We start from the raw sequence: 23074 nt of genomic DNA on the forward strand, positions 1-23074 counted from the left end.
GTGTATATATTCACACACACACACATACATTAATATACATATATATGTGTATGTATGTTAATGAGTATATAAAAGAACAATTTTGAAAGGAAACACACAAAAAAATCAATAACCATGAACAGTAATGAGAGTCTCAGAGGATAAAACAAGTGATGCCTTTTTTATTACACACTGTTTTAGATTGTTTTTCTTTTTAATGTAATAAGCATGTATTGCTTTTTAAATAGAACTAGTTTTAAAATTACTATGTAAAAGCCCAAATTCCATTATTGAAATATCTGAATATAGAAGCCCAAATAAGAGACATTCATGAAATAAAATAAAACCCTGAGTAATCATTTAAGACATCTGTAAGTATTTTGACTATCCATCTAATGCATAGGGTCTATCACGGAGTCTTCCCAGTTGCAGAAAAACACAATCTGGAACATTTTGACATTTGCATTGCAATATCCCTCTGGGGACAAATTCAGGAACTTAGACAGGAGTGTTTTATACTACCATATAACTAGCCTATTGTATAAAATTTACAATTGCTTCTGGCCTACTTAAGAGTATACTTAGACACAAAATATAGCTTAAATACATAATATTGCTCTATTCCAGTGTACAATTCTCTAAAACCAACTACTATTTTAAGAATCCCCCAACGTTTCTAAAAAATAGTCAATCCAAAAGTAACTAGATTCTCCCAAAGTTGAAAAGATAAAATCAATTCAAATAGAATGCTAAAATAAATACATTGTGAATAAAATGACTTACTTACACACTGTGAAGGTTTTATTGCACCATAATTTTTCATCTTAAAGTCTCACTTATTCAAGTCCTATCCAGGGGGCCTCTACCTGCACAGTCTGGCTATGTCAAGCTTTGTCTAAAAGATAGAAAAACTCAATGGAAAGAACAGAGGCAGGCAGCAGGCCCAGAGCTACGCAGTGGAACTGAGCAAATTAATGTTGAGTGAAGGTGGCAGGACATATGGCAAAATAGCGGGAGCTCGCTCACCCCTCACTGTTGCTTCTAGCACTATTGTTCCCTAGGACTAGGCACAGTGCCACATGTTCTTTACTATTCTCCATCTCTGAACTCCCTGGCACACGGAAAGATCTTCAGAAATGTTAATATAATTGATGGTCTTCATTGCCATCATTTTTGCTGTTCTCAGCTGTGAGACCGAGAACAGGCTGCCAAGGTTGTTGAGATAAATATATCTCATTGATAATACAGCCATGATACCCAAATATAGACCTAAGTTAATTTTTTAGAATTAATTGGATGCTTAACTAATTGTCTAAGAAATTGCACTGATGGAGGCAGAGCACATTAATTTTTATCTACCAAAGTTAATCACTATCAATCCCTAATAGTATTGTGGCTTGAGGAAATCTTCTGTGTGGGTTGTAATAAAAAAAAAAAAAATAAGAAATAATCCTTGTAGCTCTTGCTAATACTTCCAACCTCACAAGAAATAAAAGACTATTTTAACCATATTATGATTCCTTATCAACTTGGGTTTACCTTTTATTACCCAATGTACTCGAAAGCATACCTTTAGAGGAGCCCACTATTTAGTGACTTAAACTGTATAATTTTTGACATTTAAAGTGCATAAGCTTATTACTAAAATTATCCTATATAAAAATCTGTGTTAATGTGTCAAAAAAAATCAAAAGTGACTTACATTTGCTGAAAGCTGAGATGTGAGGGTGGCCACCTTTTCCTGTGAAGCAACCAGCTCTCTCCGCAGTTTATGAATTTGCTGAATGTAATTTAAAAAGTCAGTTGAATATGCTAGGAGATTTTTAATTTCAACTAGAATTCAATCCAAGAAAGCAAAGCTAATATTATATTTAAGTCTTTCTCCCCCCACCATTTCAGCACCAATTTCTGAAAATTAAAGAAATGTGAACACTGGCTGCACAGTAACAATCAAAAGCCACTGAGAGGAAGAGGGGTGAGTGCCTATGTTCAAAGCTGGAACTCAAACCTGCCAATTAAGCTGCGCTTGCTTGTTCTATTTGCCATGCCCACCTGACTCAAGAATCAGTTTACTCTTTATTGATTTTTTTATAGAAATTTGCAGTAACCAAACTCAGTAATGAAATCATTTCTTTGTAAAAATTAAATGTACATATACATATTTTTTTCTGGGTCTTTTGAGAAATAGGTACTGTTACTTTTTTATCAGTTTTTTTTTTCTTTTTTTGCATGTTTATTTTAACTTTCTGTAATTTGGCGACTTCTCAGAATTGTGGAATATCCTGAAGTCACTAAAAGTTGGCTCTAATTCAACATTTAATGATCCATCCTTGAAAATAATTTTATTGCCTGGAGTTTTAATGACTAACACTCAGAGAAGTCTTCCCAAATCTTGATTATAATGCTTTTTATTCAGTGAGTGACTATGAGGTCAAAGAAGAAATACATTATAGATGACCCATAGTTTAAAAACAAGGGGAAAAATCAGTAATAGTGTACAAATAACTAGATAAAACAACAAAATAAGTATGTTAAAATGTTTCACTTTTTAGTTAAGTCCACACTTAAATAAAATAAATCTGAAGCAGAAAAATAGGAGTATATGATATTATATAAAAAATTTTAATTTAAGTACAACCACAATTTAATCTGCATGTCTCATGTTGCCATGAAATAAAATGATTAGTAAGGGTAAAACATTTTTAAGTTCACAAGTATACTTCTGGTCTCATTAATTACTTAGATGCCAAACATCCTCCTCTGATGATTCTCATTTCTTCAAAAACAAGCCTTCTTTTGTTAAATTTAGAATTCTGGAATATTATCTCAGTTTGAAAGAGCATTACTTTTTTCCCCCCTTCACATTAATTAGATTTTTGTGGTGAAGAAACAGTGGTCAATATTAAGAGACTAAAAAAGAAGTGAGCTGGAAGCTGGAGGCAGAGATAGAAGGCATTTTTATAATTTTGGCAAATGTGCTGTCCTTCCACTCCTGTTTTTAAAAAGACACCCCCCCCAGCCCCAGTTAACTTTTGCGTGTGATTCCTGTGATGATAACCACAAACATTCTCAGGAATCAGAGAATCCATTTCGTTCTTAAACCAAATTCAAAGAGGCTTTCTCAAATCAGTTGTCTCTAATACGTGATGCTACTTCCTTTAAAATATAATCTAGGAAAACTTCAAGTACTGTAAATTATTTTTTAAAAACCATGTCCCATTATGGGGCATGAATGATAAAAGGGCTATTGGATAGCTATTAGTAAGGCAAATAGATGTGGCATGGTTTTACTTCAGTAGCTATTGTATGAGCAATGTTAGAAGCCTTGCCCTGTCCAAACAATGTGAATAAAATAGGTTGTTTAAAAAAAAAATCAGTTTTCAAGTCTAGCAACTACAAAAATCAAATTGGTGTAATCAGTACGTTTTCAATAATTTAAAGCACATCACAAATTTTACATTGAAGGCTAATAAAATATGACTTCAAAGGAAAGAGTTCCTTTGTAGAGATTGTTGCCAGAACACTTATTTTCTCTATAGTCTGACTGCCTCAGTATGAACCAATCAAATAGTCATTATTATACCTGAATAAAGGCCTATTTAAAGTCCTCTGCTCTCCTTGGCCAGGACAACTCTTATACGAAGAGAAAGAAAAAGAATATTCTATCCTAGCTGAATTCTGATTTGCATATGATTGCAAGGAAATGTGCATTTCTGAAATGTATGTGATTAGAACAATATAACACACTGGTGATTAGAGGCAGCAAAGTCCTGACTCCAGAGAGATGGGCTGGGATGCTGGTAGCTTGTGCAGGTCTGATGCCCAAGATTCAATAGTTTCCTTAATCCTATGCAGTTACTTTTACAGCGATGGGGAAAAGAGATTCTAATAAAATAGAAAGACCACACAGTCATTTATCCATCAAAGATTTTATGAGTGCTTGCTACTAGACACAATTTATTAGCTAAGACTCCAATCTATAATGTGAGAAGAGAGTTTGCTTCTGAAAACTTCCTTTCATTATCTTTTAAGAGGAAATATCCAAGACCTTTTATCAACGCCTTGGGTTATTTGTATCCATAGTGCTGGAGGGTTAAGTTATTGTAACACAGAGCCCTCTAGTGGAAGAAAGTCTCATTTCATCATATATATATATATAAAATATAAAAATGCGGCAAGCTTTTTACCTCTGAATGAGCCTTTTCTTCAGCCTGTAAAAAATAAAGTAAAAAAATATATATTATAAATAATTAATTTCAATTCATTTCACAAGCATATATGAGTAAAACAATTATATTTTGTATTTAAAATACTACGATTTAACATAAGAATAGTAAAATGTATAATATTAAAACAATAAGAACAAGAACCTGTAGAATTGCAATGAATATTTCTTTCTCTATAAACCATCTAGTACTTTTAAAATATAGGTTATTTGATTCATGGGTAGATCATATGCTTTAAAAGTAAAGAATTGAATTAAGAGATAGTATTATCCTAAGATAGAGACCAAAAACAAAAGAGTTTCGTTATTTATTAAGTTTTTTAATATATTGGGGTGACACTGGTTAACATGATCATCCAGGGTTCAGGCGCCCATTTCTACACCACCTCACCGTACAGTGCGTTGTGTTCACTCCCCACCAGTCAAGTCTTCGTCCATCATCATTTATCCCCCTTGTACTTTCCTCAATCTAGTTTTATAATTATACCCTAAAAAATATAGGCACAGAAAAAAATATTGCATTTTTAAAATTTAGATTGTGGTCCTGGCCGGATAGTAGGCTTGGTGAGAACATTGTCCTAAAGCACAGAGGTTGCCCGTTTCCATCCCCAGTCAGGACACACACAGGAGCAGATCCATGTTCCTGTCTCTCTCTCTCTCTCTCCCCTTCTCTTCCTCTCTCACTTAAATTAATAAAATAATTTTTTAAAATAATAAAATAAAATTTAGATGGTGGGAAATGGACTCCATGAAATTATAGGGATCTTCAGCCAAGTTTAGGAGTCAGAATGACTTACAGATCTTAAAGAATGCCCAATAAAGCTGGAGGGAAAAGGCTGACCTCTGCTGATAGCCATAGATACCAGGTTTTTAGTTTCTACTTTCTTTTAGTTTTCTTAATGATTATTAATTAAGTTTATTTGGCTGAAAGTCAGAAAAATTCTAAAAGATTCAGGGTTTAGTTGGTGATCAAAGTGGTTGATGAACATTTCAGCATATATAGATTATGCAAATGAGTACGGTTAGAGAAAATCACAGGATGTTTTGGCTTCAGTTGCAGAAGACTCCTAGCTCTGGTTTTCTTTGTGCTGGGCTGCAAAATTTCAGAGTATGAATTGTGCACCAGTATACTTGGAAAGTTCTCTGATTCCGCAGAAAGTTGGAGAAGGCATAATAACACTTAACAGTACAAGTCAGCTTATCGCTTGGAGCAGATCTAAAGCTGAAAAACAATATTCCTTTTTGGAATATTGCCTGATTAATTGATGCAGATATAGGTGAACCACTTTTTATGTCTACTTTTTCTCCAGAAAACATAAAACAAAATAACTTTAACATCAAAATACTTTTATGTGTAAGCATCTCTTTAGATTTTTCTTTCCTATATTTTCTCTACTCTTAAAAATAATGTGTAATTAGTAATATAGTAATTAAAGAGTGTTTTTGAATAGTTGAATCCTAATTGTTTTAAAAATAAATACTAACATAAAGCCTGAATATTTTACATCTTAACTTCAGTTTTTTAAGTGAAAACATTTTTAATTTTATTAATAAAAGCATCAATCATCAGTTTTTCATTGCTACACCTCAGTTGTTCATTGATTGCTTTCTCATATGTGCCTTGACCGCAGGCCCTCAGCAGACTGATTTACCCCTTGCTCGAGCCAGCAACCTTGGGTCCAAGCTGGTTAGCTTTTGCTCAAACCAGATGAGCCTGAGCTCAAGCTGGCGACCTTGGGGTCTCGAACCTGGGTTCTCCGCATCCCGGTCCGATGCTCAATCCACTGCGCCACCACCTGGTCAGGCTAAAGCTTTGTTTTTGAATCATAAGTAAGGAAGTAATTCTGTAATAAAAATGTCTCAAAATCAAAAGAAAGTGGCAGGTTGTTTGCCATGAGACACATGACCCAGTTAACTATGACGATTTGGATTCCCTAGTGCTTTGCATAGTTATGGCCAATTTATTCTGCCTAAATCCTACCTCTAGGCTTGCTAAAATTACAGAAAGTTAATACTCAATAAATAATTTGTATATTTAGAACAAGCAACGTAGTCTATGTTTTGTAAATAGTCAAGAAGTAGTCACTATATTTTTCATTTAAAATGCCCTGGGTAAGTAGAGTTATTACATATAAATTCTCTATATAATGTATAGAATGACTTTTCTTATTGCTGATTTTTCAGAATTATCTTTTTCTTTAATACTTGCCTTCTTTCTTATACTTGGTTGTTATTACTAGGTAGATGTTAAAGTTGAATCAATGAGCCAGAATATTAATATTATTATTTCTTCAATGGGTTAGGGAAGGTTTGTGATTCCCTGTTATTTTATATAATGGTTTTAAAGGAGGCCCAATGCCCTGAAGGATGGTAAACATTATAAAACACCTTGCCTAGATAAAAATATATGAGAATATTCTTTATTCTGTAAGCTACTAAAGAACCATTCTTTCATGCATTCAAACTTAAAAATTAAAAAGTATATATCTACCTTAGTATTAGTTGTGTGTTAGTAAAAATGCTAAAGGAATCTACAATAAACTAAACATGGCCCTTGCTCTTATTAAACCAACACAAATTAGATTCCAAGTACAAATCGGGTTCAATAAAATTTTTAATATATAGCCAATCTGAAAACAACCATTGCAAGAAAAAAAATATTAATACATAACAGGTTCAGGCACATAAAGAAGAAAAGGTTCTAGATCCTAAAAATAAAATATCATTTATTTTCTCACTTTCATAAATATAGAAATAATGAGGCATACTCCCTTCCTATGAGATCTCCCCAGTACAAAATAGCAACCCAAACTTGACTTCAGGAAGAAAAGAAAAGCTGGTGGGGAGACCAGGGCGTGCCTGAAAGCCCATGCCGATATCCAATGGGGGTGACTGTCAACCTGGAGGAATACCGTTACAATGTTTTTAGATATTCTGGTTATTTAAAAAAAATTAATCTTACTTTTAGGTAAAAGCTCCAGATTTCACACTGTTGGTTTGGATTTAAAAACAAACACACAAACTCTAAGTTTACCAAAGGTAATACCTTAGGAGATGAGCCTGGGCCAGTTATTTGTAACCAGTTTGCAGCCTCCATGAATCTTTCTGCTCAGGAATTCTAGAAGGTGATTTACACAATTTTATGACAAGACACATTTGAAAAATGATATCAAATTGTAATTGGTAGAAGTTTTAACAGAACGAGCATGTGAAGAAAGAATTCTTCCAATGGCGTTCGTTAGTTTAGTGACTTTACAAGTAAATGCTCTTTCCAACAAGCCTACTTTGTTAGGTTGTTTTAATATTTTACTTTATTTTTTGTTTACTTTTTATTTTGACTTCAGTGAGAGAGAAAGGGAGAGAGAAAGAGACGGTAACATTGACCTATTCCTGTATGTGCCCTGACCGGAATCCAACTTGCAACCTTTGCGCTTCAGGATGATTCTCTAACCAACAGAGCTATACAGCCAGGGCGGTTGTTTTAATATTTTTAAGCAAAATATATAATTCCATAAATTGCCTAAATGAAGTGTTAGAATAAACATGGCTTATACCCATGTTTATAATAAAAGCAGTATTTTGCCTAATGAGATAGTGCCCAAAGTTCTTGCAAAAAAGGAAACGTTTTTTGCCCTAGACACCAATTATTCTATGAAGGAATGACATGTGCAGTTGTGTTAGTTGTGTACTGAACACTTCAAAAGATGCTATTACATAGACTATGCTATAAATACTGTTTCCTAAAACCATGCAATTGACAATGTTTTGTTTTATTATTTTTGTATTTTTCTGAAGTGAGAAGCAAGGAGGTAGAGAGACAGACTTCTGCATGCACCCGATTGGAATCCACCCAGCATACCCACTAGGGGGCGATGCTCTGCCCTTCTGGAGCATTGCACCATTGCAATGAGAGCCTTTCTAGCACCTGAGGTGGAGGCCATGGAGCCATCCTCAGCACCAGATCCAACTTTGTTCCAATGGAAGCTTGGCTGTGGGAGGGGAAGAGAGACAGAGAGAAAGGAGAGGTGGAAGGGTAGAGAAGCAGATGGTCGCTTCTTCTGTGTGCCCTGACCAAGAATGGAACCCAGGACATCCACATGCTGGGCTAACACTCTACCACTGAGCCAACCGGCCAGGGCCCAACAATGTTTTGTGGTTTATGGTATACAATGTCCCTGGTCTTCTCTAATTATTTCAGAAATAACAGAAAGATCTGTCGTTTCCCAATTTTATTTCATAGGTATAGTCCAAAGAAATTTCACAACTTGCCCGATGCCATGAAATAATTAGTGATATAGTCAGGCAAGAATGTAAATCAACAGAATCTTTATCTAGACTCCTTAAGAAGGCATGAGAAATAATGACAAATTACCTTTTCACTTCATATTTGGAAAGCATTTTCACAGATTGCCAATTAAATCTCAGTGCATGATAAGGGGGGTTAGAGACAATGACTCCTCATTATCTTTAAATTTTCTCATTATTACTAGTTCAATTGTGCATTTTTGAATTATTTTCTAGATTATTTATTAATCCAAGTATATAATTTATATCATTTCTAACACAACTATTTAAATTTACTAATTTCCAGACCTGGCCAGTTGGCTCAGCAGTAGAGCATTGACCCAGTGTGTGGAAGTCCCAGGTTCAATTCCTAGTCAGAGCACATAGGAGAAGTAACCATCTGCTTCCCCACCCCTAACCCTCCTCTCTCTGTCTTTTACTCTCCCTCTCCCCCATCCCTCAGCCATGGCTTGAATGGTTCGATTATGTTGGCTCTCGGAGCTGAAGATGGCTCCATGGCCTTGCCTCAGGCACTAAAATAACTCGATTGCCGAGCAACAGATCAACAACCCCAGATGGGCAGAGCATCAGCCCCAGACAGGGAGTTGCTGGGTGGATCCTTGTCAGGGCACATGTGGAAATCTGTCTCTCTGCCTCTCTGCCTCTCACTTTAAAAGAAAAAATTACTAATTTCCTAATAATATCATCTTCTCATGTGACTTGATCACCAAGCCCATCCTTCTTACACTAAACAATAGGACCTGATTCATCTCTAAATGGTGGCCTATAAATATGTGTATATAGTCTCTTTATTTTCATTTTTGTTCCCATTTCATATTGTATCCTTGATTTATTATTTCTCACTTATGTTTCATAATTGTCATTATTTTGACCTATATATACCATATCTATCTCTGTATATCTATATCTACCATTTTTTAAAATATAACACCTTTGTTCCCAATAAATCTGCAATATCCAATATAGCAGCTACTTGGCACATATGCTTATTTACGTTTAAAATAGTTAAATTTAAAAATTCAGTTCCTCTGTCACACCAGACATACTTCAAATACTCAATAACCAGGTATTGTACAATACAGTTATAAAACAGTTTCATTATCATAAAAAGGTCTAAGGACTCTGGTATATTCTAATTAGCCATCTCTTTTTCTTCAACCTATGTTCTTTTTATTCTTGAGTTTTTCTTAAGCTTCATAAAAGTATTGAATATTTTATCCAAATGTTGCTTTTGTATATATTTAAAAGGCTTTTACTTACTGAATTTAGAGAGAGGTGAGAGAGAGAACGGGGAGTTGAGGAGCAGGAAGCACCAATTTATAATACAGTAGTAGCTTCTTCTACATGCCTTAAACAGGCAAGCCTGGGGCTTCGAACTGGCAACCTCAGCATTCCAGGTTGACACTTTATTCACTGTGCCACTACAGGTCAGGCTTTGTATATATTTGAATCTGATTATAATGTTGTTGCATTTTTTCATATTATATAGAGACTTTAGCTGCAATAGTTTCAATCAGAATACATTCCCCTAACCAGCAGCAGCACTGGCCCTACAGGTGGAACCCTAACTCTTAACTTATTAAGATTTCTCTTTTGCATTTATTCCAATATATTTCCACATTTCTCACTTTATCCATTTGTTTAACACAGCAGATTTACCTAAACACTAATCATGATTTCTTTGGTTATAGAACTTATTGGAAATCTTAATAATAAAAAGAAGTAAGAAGAAAAATATTGTCTTTGCCAAAGAGTCTAATTTTGAGTAACTATGTAAAGCAATGAATATTAAGACAAACATAAAATGAGGAACATTTGAACCTAATAAAAATGAGTGAAAAAAAATCAATATTGCCCTAATGCTTAATTGCTCAGGTAAGAGCCAAGTCTGTGAACTGAATATAAACACTTCAATGAAGAATTAAGGATTATTCATAATATTAGAGTCTCAGTGAGATTATGTAAACTAAATATACCTTATTCTTCCCTAGGCATAAAAGAACCTCTTGTAAAAAATTCCTAAAGACTGTTTTTTTGAAGAAGATAAAATTATATTAAATAGACAGAAAACTTACCTTGGGAACAAAAAACTATAATTTCACGTGAGAAAATAAGTTGACACATTGGCATTTCTTTCTTAAAAAATAAAGTTTTAAAAATCATACTCTATTTCAGAAGATTATTTAAAAAAATCTCTGAGCCTCAAAAGTCTTTACACTTTGGCATAATCTCCTCAAAAAATAAACTCAAAAGTGAAATGAAAAAAACTACCATAGAACAATTATCAGTAATGGCTCAGGGAAGCAAACAAGGAAAACTATTTAATATTATAAAATTATGGTGGAGCATATTACCCGATTTCAGAGATTACAAGTTATACCCCAATAGGCTTTGTGACATTCAGTTTTCCTTCCATAGATTGATTATAAGGAGCGCACAAAAGTCCAGTGGAAGCACAGGGAAGTGGACCACATAAGGTCTATTGCAGCACTTGCCAGGTTATCGGGTATGCAGTAGCTTAGAGCATTTCATTTACAGCCCTTATTTCACTGTGCAGCTTCTGTGTAAATGTCAGTCTATTTAATCATTTGTGTGCTTGGCAAAGGTGGAAGCTTTCTCTTAACAGCCAGTACTTACTGTGGAGTACAGAGAAGAAGTGCTGGAGACCAGTGATAACGAAGAGCCATGAACTAGAGAAAGCACAAAAGAACCACAGGTGAAATAACGAAGGTGCTCAAGGATACCAGGTCTTTAACAAAGAGCAAAGAATAGGGAAGTAAAATAATAACTGCGAGACAGAAGAATCTGAGAATAAGTCTTCTTTTTTGCCATAAACATGTTGAGACATGAGAAGATGGCATACCTCCCCCTAAAGTACCTTATTCGCCGTGTTACAGAGAGGATGCTATGCACCTATTGACAACTATCATCAACACCCACATAATTCAAAATCAGAAAATCATGAAAACCGGAACTGTAGTTTCCATACACTTTTAAACTGTAACAATCTTTTTTTATGTATTTTATTTTATTTTTAGAAAACAAAGATCTATTTTCAGTATTTTTTTCCATGTACTTCCAGGGAAGTAAGCATTTTATCCAACCTGATTAGTTCAACATTATCTATAATGAGTTGTTATGCTTTTGTTAAATGGACAAGAATTGTTTCTTTTGTAATTTTAGTGATAGAAAAGTACTTTTTAGTTCAAGGTGGTGTCTTGCTGAAATTAAGAATAGAAATCGCAAACTGTTTTTTATCTGTGCCTATCAAAACACCATTTCAAACAATTAACAGGCTGCTTTATATTTCTGCAGGCTCAATATATTAAACTGAAAATGTTGATAAAATTTGTGTTTGATTATACTTGCAGAAAAGTCCTTTGTCTTTTCACCGTGGAATAATATCAAGTTATTTCTGTTTGGTCATCTATTAAATAACCAGTTGACCACACACAATGTGACAGGCTCTTGTTAGAACCCGGGACTAACTAGGAGCTCAAAAATAAGTAGAAAGATACACAACTAAAAAGATAATTATAATAGAGCAATATACATACTATCAAGAGCATTGTACTGGGGACTATAAGAGTACATGGGAGGTGCTTACAACCTGGGCCAGAGAGGACGGGGAAACTGCAAATACTACCATTCTGTGAGACATGCAAAATGTTAGTCATCTTTTTTAAAAGCACATTCTTTCAAGTTCTAATAACTAGAAATACTGGTATGGACTGTTGTGGTATGACAGTGAATTGGGAGATTCCGTTTTCAGATTTTTTTCTGCTGTTTTACAATATTTCTCCTGCTTACTATATTACTTATGATCACTTAATATTTATAGGTCTATGACCTTCTAGTTTGTGGCTTAGTTTCATCTTTTACTGTGAGCACTGGGCAGTGCATCATTAATTACAGTAGAGTAGGCTCTCTTCTATTTCCCTAGTCCAATAATTCCTTGATTCTAAACCATGATTTAAAAATTATAATAGTTTAGTATTCAATGCATGGCTAGCAAAAAGCCATCTTGCCCACTCAGGCTGGCATTCAGAAATTTAGATTATTTAAACCTCATTAACGGAAAGCCAGAATTTCCCAGCATATGCACAGCATTCTATTTGTAAATGAGGCACTTGAGAAATCCATCAGTATGCTTAGCAAATTATTTCTACAGTGTTATAAGAGGACTGTCTATGAAGAGAGTGATAGAACCATTTCAAAAAAGCAATGACATTTCAGATTTCAGACCATATATATATGGTCTACCGGAAAGTTCTGTCCATTTCTATCACAAATTTCAACACGTAAGCACATGGTTATTTGGTGCATGTGTGCCTCTCTATTTTTATCACTTAATGTATACATACTGATGTAGCAAATTAACTAAAACAAAGTTGATTCACGTTAGTCTTATGTGTGAAGTGATAGTGTACCCATGGCTACTGATAAAGTTCATTTATGCCACTATAATTTTTATGAATTTCAACAAGGAAGAAATGCTACAGAAGCATGTCTGTCGCATCCACCATATTCCCTGGACTTAGCACCCTCCAACTATCACTTGTTTTTGTCCTTACAAAATTTTTTGAAGGGCAAAAAATTCAAAAATGAAGAAGATATCAAACAAGCACTGGTTCAATTTTTCACATCAAAAGATAAAACATTTTTCAAAAATGGGATATAAAAATTGCCCTCACATTGGCAAGAAATCATTAATAATAATGGCAATTATATTATTTAGTAAAGTTTATTGACAGTAAGAAAAATTTGTATTTTGATTTATTCCAAAAATGAACAGAACTTTCCGGTAGACCATATATATATGCACTGTATAAAATCTGCACTGTAGTAATCAGCAGACTTTCAGTGTATAACTCACTCTTTTTCATGGTGAACTCAGTGGTTTGGTTTATATCCTAGAAAACATGGTAATTGTGGTAACCTATTTAGTGCTAGGTTGTTAAATGTACAGTGGTGACCTGAAAACCATGAGCTAATTTTCACAGATGCTTAAGCCTTCAGTCTGGAGATACTTTAAAAAAGAATGTAGAGAGGGGAAAGAGAAAAGAACAAAACTATTCCGTAATCTCATCCTTGTGACAAACCTGTGAAATTAGAGATGCAGAAATTAGGGCTAATAAAGTTAGGAAATTTGCTCAAGTCATACCATAAAGAAATGGATGGCCAGAGGCTTAAGATTATCTAGTATGTTTTAAGATATGGAGTCCTTTTTTTATATATATAATTATTAAAGACTATGATAGTATGGCTGATTTAATGATTGATTTCATTATAATCAATCTGAACTTCTACATTTACTTTTATTCTCTCTCTCTCTCTTTTTTTTTTTTTTTTTGTATTTTTCTGAAGTTGGAAATGGGGAGGCAGTCAGACTCCCGCACGTGCCCGACCAGGATCCACCTGGCATGCCCACCAGGCGGCGATGCTTTGACCATCTGGGGCATTGCTCTGTATCAACCAAAGCCATTCTAGCACCTGAGGCAGAGGCCATAGAGCCATCCACAGTGCCCGGACCAACTTTTGCTCCAATGGAGCCTTGGCTGCAGGAGGGGAAGAGAGAGACAGAGAGGGAGAGGGGGAGGGGTGAAGAAGCAGATGGGTGCTTCTCCTGTGTGCCCTGGCCGGGAATTGAACCCGGGACTCCTGTACGCCAGGTTGACACTCTACCACTGAGCCAACCTGCCAGGGCCTTATTCTCTCTTGAACTGATATGCTTTATGATGCAAGAGCCACAATTTTTCTATATGGGTTCTTAAAAATCATTCATTAAATCAAAGAGAAAAATCTCCCAATATTATCAAATTTTACATTTGAGTTTATGTAGTTTAAAAAATTATTTACATTTGAAAATCAATTAAAACTCCTGAGTTTTTCAAATAGATTTATTATAAAGTGTTCTTAAAGAACTTTACAACTACAAAGAAATTTGTTAGGACAGGTGAGAATTTCATTGCATTAAATAAGGAAATGTAACTTATAAACCAAAAAGTAAATATAATCTGAAGTCAAAAATGATATGATAAACATGGACACAAGAGGGAGTTTTTGAGAATTTAAGCCAGCAGCATGCAGCAGTTTCATAAGATAATTTTTCTGATTCATGAATCTTTATGGCCTTTCAACTGAGATATCAAAGAAAACAGTCAATGTGGTATTTGACATATTAGGGCAAACAGTCTCTAAACTCATGTAGATTTTTATATGAGAATTTATTCTGTACTATTCTATAGCCTCGTGTTAATCTAAACAATATCTGGCATATTTCCAAATGCATAAAGAAAGAACTAGTAATGTAGACTAAAATTTCTTCAAGTTTCAAGACTCTTCAAATAAGTTACACTTATTTATTTACTCTTCAAGAATTCTTGTGATATTGGTGATATGATCATTTTCACCTCAGTGTTAAATAAAGTAACTTCATCCTTATGTCCTTCCACACTTACCTTCTTCCATGCTGTCTCGAAATGAGCCTGAATGACTGATGGCACGTGGCCTTTCCTCCAAAGAGGTGGCACTCCCACAGAGCTGGGAGTCATCGTAGAGATCAAAGGAAGAGTCTTGGGCGGGGATGCTATTTGAGCGCATCATGCTAGGCCCAGGAAGGTTAAATTGAGACAGATTGGTTGGGCTTACTGAAAAAGAAAGCACACATAGCGTATTATTCTGGGGGGTTGGATGTTGGAAATAGTAGGTTGACAGAAAGTGAAAACGTGATTTCAATTCTTATGAGAATGTGAGTTTATAGGGTGTCTCTATTTAAGGGAAACCAGTAGTCTGCCTCTGAAATGTTCAATAATTATAGTCACAGTGGAGTTTTTCTTTTCTTCTAGCACTTTGATGACAATAGTATGTCAATTTTTAAAATAATATTAAACAGAACAAGCAAATTACCTCCACTGTTCAGGCTAGAAATATAATAATATGGTATTTTCTGCTAGCCACTGTGAAGAAAAGATTGTCTTCCCAGAGTCTGCAGGTTTCTTTTTAGGGAAGAATATATCACTCTAATGGGGAAATCAAAAAGAAACAAAAATTCAAGAAATCTAAATTCCCCAAGAGCCTTTTGACACTCCCAGGCAAAGACTCTCGGTCATTTTGCGTCGATCTAAGTTTCTTACAACTCTTCCATGGATATAAAAGAAAAGGCTTAATTCTGAATAGTTTGAAGGGTAAATATAGGCAGTGGGGTAGAAGGTCATTCAAGATGGAAGGAACTTTGGGAGCACAAACATACAAAATTTCATACAGGGGTGTTTAAACATCACTGTATATGCAAAATGGTCCAACAAATACATAGAACTTGGAAGTTCCATGTTCACTGCAATGCCTCTACGTGGTAACCCTTGTAGCACGGTGAAAAACCATCAGTCAGAGAGAGCAGTTGTTATCACTCATGGGAATATGATAATGAGTCTTTGTTTGAGATGCCTTACCAGGACTATTATCAGTAGTAAAGTTTTTATCCAAAAATGTATTTTAGGTGAAAAAAGTTAGATCTATTAAATGATAACTGCCATGTTTAGACTTCTTTCATTATTTTGCCATGCTTCCCTGTATTTCCTATGATGTTTATACAAATGATTTTATATTTTATACAAATGATGCAAAGTTCAAAGTAACCCAGTGCCTAAGCTAGTCAGTCATTTTCCACTGTATTTATCTAAAAATGTTCACAGGGTATTAGGTATTATCTTAATAGAAATTCTCAAATGCATTTTAAAGAGAGTTTTAACTTGAAAATATCATAAAAAATAATCTTGGAATCATAAAATCACGTCATTTCTTAATTATTTCTATTTTTCTACAAACAGATGATTAATTTTGTTATAATATTTAAAACACATCTGAAAGAAAATACAAGAAGACATTCTATTAATTTTCAAGAGAACTCTGAGGAAACACCTAGGCTTGAAGTCAGGCATTCTGGAGTCAGCTGTTGCTTCTGCTTGTTACCAGTGGTGGGATTTTTTTTAGGTCGTAGGACCTCTGTGTGCCCCTGGATCCTAGACTGTAAAGTGATAACCTATGTCAAGTTGTTGTCTTGAGCGATAAACTGAATAACATTTGGAAATTATTTCATAAACAGTAATCACACAAATAAAGGGTGACATTAGGGTGCCTTTATCTCCTCTTTAAATGAACACTTTTATGTGCATTTATGTATCATGAGGGTGGGTGATGAAAAGACTATATGAAATTACTGTTTCAGAATATTTTACCCAAGTTGGAGAAGTGGTATTTTCCTGTTGCAGAAGATGACATGGCAGAAGGGGATACCAGAGGGGACTGGCTGCCAGTATCCTGAAGCCCTCCTGTTGAATGGGACCGCAACCACTCTTTGCCCTCTTCTTGGTTGGCCTGCCGAGATGATGGGGTATATCTGCAAAACAGCACAGCTAAGATACTTCAGCGCATCTTAAAGGGGCAGGGCAGTATCGAGACAAGAAAGGAATTGAGAGGAGCTTAATATTCAGACTAAACAACATTCTCAAACAGATTGAGTCTAATTATAATTGTTTAGTTCTTCCAGATGATTTGACACCATCTGTTTGAATCTCACAGGAAAAAAAAAAAGAAAGAAATTTTTGAAAAGAAAGTTATGCTTTTGTGAGATATGTAGTTGAAAATCATAAACAATGAGCAGACAGCCAAGTTAATTGAGAAGGACTCAAAAGCACAGTGCTGAGGATCCAAAAAGGGTGTAAACAGAGACAAAAAATGGTGGACACTGATAGGCTGGAAGCCAAGAGAATTGGAGTGATGGTCACAGAAAGGCATAGGAAATGGAACATAAATTAACAGCTTCCTCTATCTCTTTTATTTAAAATCATAAAGTATTTATTTGGTTAAAATGTCGTTTGACATCCTATCTGAACTTTTTTTATAAAAAGGAGAGAAAATGTTCTCACTTTATTAGAAAATACACTCTTGATATGGAATGATTGCAAGCTGTTTGCTATTGCTAAGAAACTGAAGAGAAAAGGGGTAACTTGGAAAGACCTAGTTGGCCAGTACTCACTTTCACCAAAGTAAGTAAATCCTTAGCACTAAAGAGCAGTCAACTTCATATGTTCACACAGTGTTATAGCTCCGTTAGTAGTTCGTTCTATATCTTCTCCTCAGATAAAAGTGTGCAATAATGAATGGCCATGGAGTAAATTTTAATTTTATTTTTTATGATGAACTGAGAAGTTATTTTGAGATTTAAGACTAGGAATTCATATTTCAATTAATCTGATAGATATAAGCACTCTTTAAAAAAAAAAAAACCCAGAAATTAAAACTCTTGAGTTTTTACCAAAAGGATTCATACCTAACTACATATCTGTCTTCTGATGATGAAAATCTATTTCCCTTGCTTCAAATTAGAGCATCCTTGCAACATGAACTGGCCACATCTATATACTACAAGGGTTCTGAGTTTTGCAAGTATATGCCTCCAAGATGCAAAAGTCAGGGAAGTTCATTTAATTTTAGAACGAGTTCTGCCTTTACCAAAAGTTGCTGCCCCCATCAATGGTATTTACACTGGATTTAATCTGGGTCTTGTCCTCTATGAGCCCATCTACCTGAGGTCTATCTCTCCTCCTCTTCAGACCCGAGAAAGGATTAAAAGTGACTTCACACTCAATACTGGGTACTTCATTGCAAACAAACAAAGAAAGAGTAAGAAGAAAGACAGCACACAAAGTTTAAGTAACAACAGAAAAAAAAGGCAGCAATTGTGCTGAAAATAATATATACCTTAGTCCCTTTTTGGGTAGTGTATTTCTGTCAAGCTGTATGCTGTTAAAACAAAGAAAACCCCTAAGGACATAATGTAAACAAAACTTCCAAATTACGCATGCAATAAAAAAATGGTTCTCTGTTTGAACCACATAAAATAAACTTTTTGTAACACTTATTAATACTTAGCTCTTTGAAAAAGGACAACCAATGCCCAGTGTTGGAGCACATATTAGGTCCTTTCTAACCCAGTTCTAATCAATTATAACTTAGTGACAGGACTATTAAAAGATAGGTTAATTTATATGTTAGCATAATTCCTCTCTATATTCTATTTACTTAACAGTTTGTAGATTTCCCATCCCCACGCAACTGAACAGACTTCTGCTGAGAGAATCATGGAGGTGGGAATGAGATCAATATGCTCTACCTAATTCAACTGACAAGTTCCAATGGGCAGGGAAGATATAAACACTGCTTAATATTTATTTGTATCTTCAAGTTATTTTCAATAAGAATAGGTTTATTCCCATTTACATAGAAAAGAATAATATATTACAAATATCTGCTTAACACATGTGTCTGCCAGTTTTTTTTTTTTACATATTTTAATGAAAGTAAACTGTGCCATTTTTTAGAAATGATAACTTAGGTATTTAAAAGGCTATAGGTTTTATCACTATCTATTTTAAAGAATTTCCAAAAAAGTTCTCAGTTGGTAGTAGAAAGGGATGAAAGAATGTGCCCAGAGAAAATGCTAAATAGCTTCTCTAAAAACAGAGGAGCCCTGGCCAGTTGGCTCAGTGGTAGAGCGTCGGCCTGGCGTGCGGGGGACCGGGGTTCGATTCCCGGCCAGGGCACATAGGAGAAGCACCCATTTGCTTCTCCACCCCCCCTACTTCCTCTCTGTCTCTCTCTTCCCCTCCCGCAGCCAAGGCTCCATTGGAGCAAAGATGGCCCAGGCACTGGGGATGGCTCCTTGGCCTCTGCCCCAGGCACTAGAGTGGCTCTGGTTGCAACAGAGCGACGCCCCAGAGGGGCAGAGCATCACCCCCTGGTGGGCAGAGCGTTGCCCCTGGTGGGCGTGCCGGGTGGATCCCGGTCAGGCACATGCGGGAGTCTGTCTGACTGTCTCTCCCCGTTTCCAGCTTCAGAAAAATACAAAAAAAAAAAAAAAAATCAGAGGAAAAATGTTTCAAAAAACAGTTACATGGGGCAAGTCTGAAGATCTCTGTTATAATCTCGGGCACGTAGATAACCAAGTAATAAAATTATTTTGAATTTGCTGAATTATAGCTCTCTTCTGTTAAAACCTCAAATGATCAAAAGTAAATACACAGGATATGTGCGCAATGGGGATGATACAACATGAATGAAATTTAATTCTCATTGACTTGGAATTTAATCACTCAAAATCAAAGCTAAAATGTTTTCTTCTGTGCATACTCCAATATTTAGCACTGCAAGAGGCATTATAAAAATTTAATTTAATTTTTTGGCAATGTCCACATAAGGTAATTACTATAATATGTAGAGGCCAGTTCTAATATCTATTTTGATTATAGAAGATTTTTTAGTAGTGTTTTTAAACAAACAGACAAAAAGGAATCACGGTGAACAAATTTGAGAAACCTCTAAAGATGAACTGCAATGTATTAAAGCATTGTAGGGCTACAGGACATTTTAAAGATAGCTCTATGGTGTGCGCAAATTTATTAAAGTTTACTATTGTAGAGGAAATTAAATATAGGCATTGTTCTGCCAATGTTACTAACTGTATAAAAAATTATGATCAGAAAACTTAATGAAAAGAAAATATTTAAATTTGCCAATATAGATTAAAACTTTAAGTAGAAATATCTGTTTGAATCTAAATATTAATGATTTTATTATGTAGATATTTTCATAAACCCTGAAACATCACAAAATCATGTGCCTGCAAGGGCCAGTCAGGCCGTGGGAATGAGTGAAGTGGAGACTTTGGTCAACAGTCTGAGAACGACAGTCCTGTTTGTCCAAAACCAACAGATGCTGTGCAGGAGAGTGAAGACAGTGTTACTAGATCTGACATGTAAAAACAGGCTAGAACTTTCTGAAGTTGGTTTCTACGTTAAATTGTTTTGCAAATTTGATTAGGTCACATAAAACAAACAAAACTGAAAAGTTTAGGCCTGACGGCCACCAATAATCTAGAGCAGCTAAAGAGAAAATTATTAAAGAACTTATTTTATCGCTGGTTTGTCTGTTTATGTATTATTTTAACTTCTCCTAAAGATAATAAAGAGGATGTTAAACAAAACTAAAATCTTTAAAAAAAACCCAGATTTGATAGTACTTGAATATGAATATCAATCAAATATTTTGAAATTGTAGATAGATAGGTTAAGTCATGAGCTTACGTGCATTTCTGTTCCACCTCTAATTACTTTTCTTGTCCCTTTTCCCTTCAGCACACGTTCTTTTGGGCATGGCACTTTGGTTTCCAGAGCATTATCAATAGTCTGCTGGCTACTAAATCAATCCTAGCTAAGCCAAGATCTCTGATAGAATCTAATTGTCTCTTCAATAGATCATAAGCTTTTTTTAACGTACTTTAAGAGACTAGAATAAACCGTTTTCAGTTTTGTTCCCAGGAAATGAAAAGTACAACTTCTTATATTAAAAACTATTTCAAACCAGTAATTTACTTGAAGGAACTAGTAATACTTATATACTACACCTATGAAGGTATTTTACTTTTCACAGTTTAATGTTTATATATATATTGATATATATCTAATATAAATATATATACACATATTCTATATATAAATAATATATATTACTTTATATATACTACATATATTACTAAGAATCAAGGGCAATGATTCTTAGTAATTTTCATTGAAAATTAGTTTAAAGTATAGTTTAGGAAAATTGTTTATTCGTCTGTTTTTAATTTTAGAAGACAAATATTATCATTTGTAAAAGCAGTCGATTATAAAGACTGAACAACATTTAAAAATTTGCTTAAAGAGAATAAGTGACTTCATATTTTCCAGTGTATTTGTATTGTGAAAATGTATAATAACTTCAGCTAAAATATAGATCAAAGTAAAATATTAACATTGCATTTATGTTATAGCTATAAAATTATCAACTTATCATCTGGTTTGAGTTGAGGGCAAACTGGTTATAAATATTAACTTGATTATTCTATTGAGTTTTAATGTCTGAATGCCAAAGAAACAGGTTGGTGCTAAATAGTCTATTAGTTATAGTCATGTGTATGATTAAAAATTGATTAGTATTGTGGAGGGTGATTTTGGTTAATAAGAATAACTTATTCACAATGTGCTTGGTTTGGTTATAAAACTGTTATTGGAATTCTTCACATATCAGTACACAATCTAGGATACATTCATTAAAACTATAGATTGGTAATACATTTTCAATGTACTTTGATTTATTTGTTAAAGTTTTAAAAATGACGTATGAGGATACCCATGTACCTGTAAGATGCTAAAGCTCAAATCTAAGATGCTGTGGGAAGCCTAATATCTTAGATAAAAAATTAAATGCAACAGTACTTATTATAGTGTTTATGTGTGTGCACTTTGTGTTTCTATATGCTGTCCATAATGACAAGACCAGAGGGGATCTGTCACCTAGCTGTGTGTCTTGTTTCTCCTGGCTGCAGTTTTTTGTTCATGATGAAAAATGTATTTCATTATTAGCTGTCCACCATAAGAAGTATCAAACATCAATATTAAAATTAACTTTAAAATTCTTTTTCAAGGGGTAGTCTTGTTTGCACGGCTGTCCTGTACCATTATTAGGGGAGTGGGATGGAAGCAATGTCTGGGTTTCACATTTCACAAAGGCAAGAGACACAGGGGAAGAACAGTGGGAAATCTCACATTAAGGAACAGCTGGTATACTATAGTGAGCATTTAGATGAGGGCTTTCACTGATGTTACAAAAAAATGATTCTGGGAGTAAGGCTGGAAGTCTAGAAAAGAGGTTGTATGTCAACTCAACACTAGATAGAACAAAAGTCTAGGAAAAAGTATCAGGCATTTTCAGTGACTAGTGGTGCTTTAAAAAATAACACAACTATGGTATGTGCTGAACATGTTTTTGTTTGTTTTTTGGGGGTTTTTTTTGGAAAGCTTTAAGTGAGCCAAGGAACAAATAGCATTAAGTTCATTAGGGAAAAAAATAGAACTTTTAGGATGGTTTCCTGGAGGAAAGTTAGTATTAAAATACCCAAGAAAGGAATTTTGTGGGGAGAGAATCTATAGCCATTTTAGTCAACAGTGATGCTTTCTGGTAAGTATAATCCTTAAGGGATACCTTGTTATATTTTCCATTTCAATTTAAGAAAAAAATCCATAACTCATTAAATCAATGGGAAACACCTTGTAATGACATATTTTCAAGAGGCCTATTAAAAATGTCACTGGTGTTATTATAATTTTCTCTAAGAATTCATATCTGACAATTGATTTTTTCTTTCCAATTCAAGGAGGATTTCCCCAGTGGTCCATCTGCTATTTTTCCATAGAAGTGCTAATAAAGCAAATTTAACATATTGCTCAGAGCATAATTGTAGAATCAATTTAAATTTGGTTTTTAAAAATGCTTAAATTATTTCAAGGAGTTGTTTTGTCCTGGAGCTTAAACCAAATCATTTAAATGGCTTGAGAAGACCTTATTTAATACATAAATGCATGTTTTGAATTTTATTCCAGTCTCTCATATCACCCTTAGGGTAAGTCGATACTGAGCTGCTACCCAGGAGGCTGGGTAAGTGGGTATATGTGTATGCATTCATATTGA

At 34.5% G+C, this 23074-nt stretch overlaps 1 protein-coding gene across 4 annotated transcripts in view; it reads right to left on the bottom strand.

Moving 5' to 3' along the window:
* The window catches only part of NAV3 (neuron navigator 3), a 296173-nt gene that overhangs the window by 68358 nt on the left and 204741 nt on the right, over window positions 1-23074 (bottom strand). For 3 of the 4 annotated variants that reach the window (XM_066257605.1, XM_066257603.1, XM_066257606.1), the window contains 6 exons: window positions 18272-18313; window positions 16747-16907; window positions 14971-15159; window positions 11147-11199; window positions 4167-4190; window positions 1682-1759 (listed from right to left, as the gene is read on the bottom strand). In XM_066257605.1, the coding sequence (XP_066113702.1) occupies window positions 1682-1759; window positions 4167-4190; window positions 11147-11199; window positions 14971-15159; window positions 16747-16907; window positions 18272-18313 (547 nt within the window). The remainder of the gene's footprint in view (window positions 1-1681; window positions 1760-4166; window positions 4191-11146; window positions 11200-14970; window positions 15160-16746; window positions 16908-18271; window positions 18314-23074) is intronic. The other variant, XM_066257604.1, reaches the window with a different exon arrangement.

Source organism: Saccopteryx bilineata, chromosome 2 (assembly GCF_036850765.1).
Source record: "Saccopteryx bilineata isolate mSacBil1 chromosome 2, mSacBil1_pri_phased_curated, whole genome shotgun sequence".
NCBI classification, from domain to species: domain Eukaryota; kingdom Metazoa; phylum Chordata; class Mammalia; order Chiroptera; family Emballonuridae; genus Saccopteryx; species Saccopteryx bilineata.